The sequence below is a fragment of the Notothenia coriiceps genome, unplaced genomic scaffold (assembly GCF_000735185.1).
Source record: "Notothenia coriiceps isolate Sejong01 unplaced genomic scaffold, NC01 NC01_scaffold00028020, whole genome shotgun sequence".
Taxonomy (NCBI): domain Eukaryota; kingdom Metazoa; phylum Chordata; class Actinopteri; order Perciformes; family Nototheniidae; genus Notothenia; species Notothenia coriiceps.
Window position 1 is genome coordinate 24,588 of NW_011360721.1, and position 6,209 is coordinate 30,796.

Sequence of the window (6,209 nt, forward strand, 5' to 3'; positions counted from 1 at the left end):
TGGCATCTTACTTCCCACATAAGTAGCCTACTTATTGTGCAGTAGCTAATTTCACTAATATACAGTATACATTACTGGATTATGACTATTGATGCATGAATGTTTTCATTACAGCTGGTGAATGTGGAGCTATTTTGATTACTTTGTATACTGCTGCTGAATATCTTAACCTATATTATGTCATAGTGTATTAGTTTATTCATAGTTTTTAATAGCTGATAATCTGAATCTTTAACATAGCCTAACTGAAGCTGTCAGACGAATGTAGTGCACTACATTCGTCTGACAGCTTCAGTTAGGCTATGTTAAATGGAGAAGAAGTAGGCTATAAAGTAGCATAAACTGGAAATACAATACAAATAATAATAATAGCAACATAAGTAAGTAAGTAAGTAAGGTCACCGATGTTCGATTAATTTAATAATCGAACATCGGTGACCTTACTTATCATGGGCCTATTTCTAACCCTGTTTTTTATGGCCCTTAAATATGAAACATTCTCCCCTTGGATCTAAGAACAGCAAGCTCTCTTGGAATTGTAAAACATGTTTTAATGTATTGTGAACAAACTATCTGTTTTATTTTAGTTTGTATTAATCTCATCTTGTTCTGTAAAAGGAGCAAATAAATGCTAATATAATTGTTAATCAGTGGTTGGATTGAATATGTTTAAACAGTCATTTGTCAATCAATCTTATAATCAACGGATATTTCGTTATATTATTCTAACAATGCTCACCCTCGACTAACCTATTTATACTGTGAAGTTTGAAGAAGGACTTTGCTGAAGCAATATGCCTGTTTGTTTCAGGTTGTTATTGGCATTATATCATTGACACTGAAACCGTAACTGTTCCTTTCTCATTGTCAATGATTACATCTGCACAAAACACGAGGAGGGGAACCTTAAAATCTGCATTCATGTTGATGCTAAGCTTTAAGTTTTTTAAACAAATGACTGGTGATTTCTTCTATTGTTATTTAACTGTTTCTCAGAGGTATCTCTGTTGGTTTCTGCCTTTTCAATTTTCAACATGGTTGACCCAGTGTGCAGTGTATTGTTTTCCATGTACAAAACATGACATTTTTTTGCAAATCCATACAACATATTGTAGCGACCCTGATAGGATGCTGAGGGTGTCACTCAGGCATCCCCCTTCTCTCTGCCAATCACAGAGCTGCACAGTGATGCTGGTCTAGGTGCGGTCCTGTGGTTGGGGGAGCAGACGGGGGAGGGCGGGGAAGTTGTGACGTAGTCACTGTTATATATATGGGTATGTGTGGGAGTTAGCGTCAGAGTGTGTGAGGTTGAATCCACAAGCTGTTCCTGAATCTCTCATCCTAAGAAAATAAGAGTTATTAAAGCCTAATAACTAGAAGCCTGTTTCCGACTCCATCTGTGAACGTTACAATATTATCTGCAAAGAAAACTTTGTACTGAATGTATGAAAGACAATTAAAAAATAAAGAGCAGTACTCTCAAGCATCTGACTCTTTTGATTCTAAATTGTCCTTTTGAGGCAGGCAATTGCAAACTTTTAACAGTATGGAAGTTACTGTAAATCCGAAATAACATCCTATATATGGTATGTCTATCTCAGTAAGGATTTATTAATAATTAATTAAATAAAGTGTACTCTTCAAAAATAATGGATCATCTTGTTTCCCATTATCAAGGTTAACCCACAGCAAAATCAAAAGTGTTATATTTTCAGTGTTGGAGTTGGGAATTTAAATATAGAGTTGTTTCAACTAATTGTAAGTGTAATTTAACTCCAAGATAGTTATTATTCAAAACGAGTTGGTGTTGAAACAGGGAGTCAATTGTTGAATTCTCCAGACAACTCTAGAGTGTTGATTTAATTACAAAGCCAGTATTACAATCTCTCTTTCTGTGGATCACTCACTGTAGTGATGGGATTTATGGCTCTTTGAAGGGAGCCGGATATTATGGCTCCGTTCCTTTCAAAGAGCCGTTCAAAAGAGTCGTTCAAAAGAGCCGTTTTTTTAAAGGGGGCGGGGTTACTAGGTTTATCTGCGAAATAATCACCAGGATAATGATTGACTGTATTGCCAGACCTAATGTCAATAATCTGCATTGTGAACATGACAAAAGGTGGCGCCATATTCATGTCAGTGAATGTATTTTGAATGTAGCCTCCAGCATCCAACTGCGTTTTCGCGTTTGGCTCATTTTCCATCCGAAAAACACGTTGTCTACCTGTCCTGTACCACTTGTTATGACTTCTCTCTCTCGCGTATTCCGTTAAGACCCACCCCATCTCACTCCTCGTGCTGAAACCTGGTGTTCACTCTCTGTCCTAAATGGATTGTTTCCCTGTAGCCCAGTGTGCTCTGATTGGTCAAGCGACGTGCAACTGCTCGCGAGGAGCTGCTGTGAGGAGCAGACAGGGTTTCCGTGTCGAAGATAGATACAGTCAGATTAGGGGCGGGTCTTCACAGAATACGTTTTGGGGAAAAAAATCAAGCTTTTTAAAAGGCTAGTGGATTTTGGCAGGCAGTGAGTGCGGACAAACGATTGAACGATAACAAGAACGGCTCTCACCAAGTACGACTCGGTTCCCCTCGTTCATATCAAAGAGCCGTTCAAAAGAATCGGCTCGTTCGCGACCGACACATCACTAACTCACTGGCTGTTGCTCAGTTGGGTGTGGTTTTGACTGTGCGCAATCGAGGCGCGAGACCAAGTCGGAGGCATACCACCACATTCTGTGGAGGATAAACCGAAAAAATGTACTGAGAAAGTACTTCAGTCAATGTTTCGAACCAGTAGCCTAGTACAGGTATTTATTTATTTAGCTGATTAATAAACCAGCGCTTACCTCCAGCTACATAAATACTAATGCTTTTACGGCTGCTGTCTTCGCTCCACGTGCTAGTAATATTTGCTGCTATCATTAGCCAGGGTTTTTTAGCCTAACCTCTTTGTAATCAGGGCTGCCAGTGCCAACACTCACGCATTGAGCGTGAGAGTCACGCAATTAACCCATATCTCACGCACTCACGCCACACTTGCCTTTTCTCACGCTAAGTTTTCGTCCAAAATAAATGTATATAAATATAAAAATAAAGTGAAGGAACAGCAAACCGAGCGGTCTACGAAATAAGACGGTCTTCTGGCTTCAGTAAAGTTGGAACGATATTGGGAGATTCTGATTTCACGGATCAATAACTCATTAACAAAACGTTATTTAAACACAAATGACGTCTCCTAAGTACCGTGGTGAGGTTGAAAACGAACTACAATCACATTTTGATCCGAAAAAAAGCCAATACGCGCCGCCCTCCGAGCTGGACACATTACATTGGTCTCTATCTGCAGCCGGAGAAGAAACGAGTACTCAGGGGACCGTGTGCAAAGTGCAATTCCGAAAAAAGATAATACAATAATATTCAATCACTATTATACAGCTTATTACTGCCAAACTCACTACACACACATCAATAGTCTTCTGTTGGTCTCACTACAGCAGAGAGTTTTGAAGAATATGCTTTTGAATAATTTTGGGGAATATTTATAATGTAAATCTTCAATAAATATGGCATCATCTTAAATAACTTTACTATTATACAGTATATTTCTACCAAACTCACTATTTGCATTGTTGTTGTTAGCATCTGGGTAGCTAGCTGCGCTAACGGATATTATAAGTTGTTTCTCAAACAATGAGAGGTAGAGCTCTCTCCTGTCAGACTGAGAGAGATAACAGCTCAGTGAGGTAAGGGACTCTGTTTAGATAGTTAACTTTAGTCTAGTTATCTCAGTGGTTCTCAAACGTTTTGGTCACCATTTATGAGAATAAATGAAAAACAGTTATGAAATACTATGACAGTAAAACAAGAATAAAGTTTAAATGAGTTATTTTTAAAACATCCAGAAAGAAAAAGAAAATCTGTTTACAGTTCTGTGTCATATGTTGAGAGCTGTATCCTTAAATTCATTTTGCTCTCAAAGTGCACCAGGTTGATGCATTTAATTTCAATATTTAAAAAAAAAATCTTCCTGGGGGAGCATGCCCCCCCCCCATCTACATCTACATCTACATCTACGCATCTGCAGCATAAATAGTTTGAGTGTCAGCCAGCAGCACTCTCAGTAACAGGACAGATCATTCCACAACACATCGTCAACTTTACATGAGCATAACATCACTTCACGGAGTTTAGGCGGAAACAGAGTTATTTGGCAAGTACTCCCAAACTCGCATGTGGGTTTAGGAGTGACTGACACTGCAGAGTGGCTTTGGGAAACGTACGGTTAAGTGAGTTAAAGGAGGAAAGATGGCCATGGACGGAAAAAATGGCATCCACACAGTGTCGGTGCCAAACGGACACCCACAGACGTCTAAAGATAATGAGGGACGGGGTAATTGGAAAAACAAAGCCGAGTTTTTTCTGACTGTGATGGGTGCGATCATCGGCCCTGGCAATGTATGGAGGTTTCCCTACCTATGCTACAGAAACGGCGGAGGTGAGTTATTTTCAGACAGTAGGCTAACTGTTGCTCTCAGTTTGCGAAAATGTAAATCTGGATACTTTAAGTATTTTCTAGTTGTACCCACCGCTGCATAAAGAAGTAAAGGCCCTTTATTTTTTGCAGGCGTGTTCTTCATCCCATACTTCTTGTTCATGTTTACATGCGGAATCCCCTTATTCTTCCTTGAGACTGCTTTAGGACAATACACTAGCCAGGGGAGTATAACGTGCTGGAGAAAGATTTGTCCGCTTTTCCAAGGTAATGTCTTAACATTTCTTATTTTCAATAGAATTTCCTGTGCACATGTGTTCGTATTCGTCAAGTGGCTCGTCATATTCTTCACCGGATATTTTGGATGTGAACAGTGCGCGTAATTACGCACAAAGTGTATCCTTTTGGCCATGTCACCGTGTTGAGTGCAACAAGATACTATTATCTGCATGCCACACTCCCTCACTCACTCTTGTATTTTTCTCCTTCTTTTTTTCAGGCATGGGCTATGCCAGTCACTTAATCATTTTATTTAGTGCAACCTCTTATATTGTCATCATTGCATGGGCGTTCTTTTACCTGTTCTCATCATTCAGTGCGGATTTGCCTTGGGCCACATGTGGACACGAGTGGAACACAGGTACGCTGTCTTCAAACTTTTGGAGAGGGCTTCGGAAGCCTGTAGATATTGAGTATGAATAATGTATTTTAAGTTAATATATACTTATTTGATTACGGATTTCACTGCAATATTGTTAAAAGAAAAGTGTTTGTGTAATGTGCAAAGCAAGGGATATCAAGCAAAAATATAGAACATTTTCTTTCTCATAAAATAATCTCTCTTGTTTTGCTTTATGGAAGTAATGCAACGTTTATGAAAATAAAAAAAAATTGCATGTTTTTATCTCTGTTTGATTCAATATTGAAAATGTGGATTTTTACATTGTTTTGTTTCCCCAGAGTCTTGTCTGGATCCCTCCCATCCCAATATGAGCCTCAGCATGGCATCAAGACTGAATACCACTCTTCCTGTTATGGAGTTCTGGCAGTAAGCATGAATTCAACTCACACATTGAATTACATTTCTTTCTTTCATTTACATTCATCTCCCTCCCCTTCTATTACCACCACTAGTCTGGAGTGACAGGGGGAAACAGTGGTACCAGCATGCAGAACGTTATAGCATGCAGCGCAGCCAACATGGCACTGCATCAAGTTTTCTCATAGAAGAGCAACAGATAATACAATGCATCTTTTCCATCCACTACAAGCTCACTCTAGAGAGTTTATTATCACGTTGTCTCAACTGGAAGGACACCCTATCCCATTAAAGTGCTTTAAAATGAACCTTTGGTGCCCCCTCTTCACTCCCATTTTTGAGCCCAGCTCTGATTTTCTCTCACCCCTTTCTTTCACATATCGCCATCTCATTCTTCTGCTTAGTTTTTCACATTCTCTCTCTCTCTCTCTCAATTCAATTCAATAGCTTTATTAGCATGACCATATTTACATACAGTATTGCCAAAGCTATGTATAGTTGTAACATCTATACAAAAATACATACAAATAAACAAATGAACAGTTATAAACAAACTGCTAAGAACATGTTTTTGTTCTCTCTCTCTCTCTCTCTCTCTCTCTCTCTCTCTCTCTCTCTTGTTACCTGTCTCCCTTCTTAGTGTTCTCTCTCTCTCTCTCTCTTGTTACCTGTCTCCCTTCT

The 6,209-nt window shown here is 39.1% G+C and overlaps 1 protein-coding gene across 1 annotated transcript; it reads left to right on the plus strand.

The window, feature by feature from the left end:
- Positions 1-4,105: 4,105 nt before the first annotated feature.
- On the plus strand, positions 4,106-5,541 carry LOC104957917 (sodium- and chloride-dependent GABA transporter 2-like). The gene is made up of 4 exons (XM_010785593.1): positions 4,106-4,492; positions 4,622-4,756; positions 4,989-5,129; positions 5,450-5,541. The coding sequence occupies exons 1-4, from the start codon at positions 4,303-4,305 to the stop codon at positions 5,539-5,541; spliced, it is 558 nt and encodes a 185-aa protein (XP_010783895.1). The 5' UTR covers positions 4,106-4,302.
- The last annotated feature ends 668 nt before the right edge of the window (positions 5,542-6,209 follow it).

Coding starts and splice junctions, on each gene's coding strand:
- LOC104957917 (XM_010785593.1), top strand. CDS start 4,303: ATGGCCATGGACGGAAAAAATGGCATCCACACAGTGTCGGTGCCAAAC. Junction 4,493..4,621: donor ATGCTACAGAAACGGCGGAG/GTGAGTTATTTT, acceptor TATTTTTTGCAG/GCGTGTTCTTCATCCCATAC. Junction 4,757..4,988: donor GATTTGTCCGCTTTTCCAAG/GTAATGTCTTAA, acceptor TCTTTTTTTCAG/GCATGGGCTATGCCAGTCAC.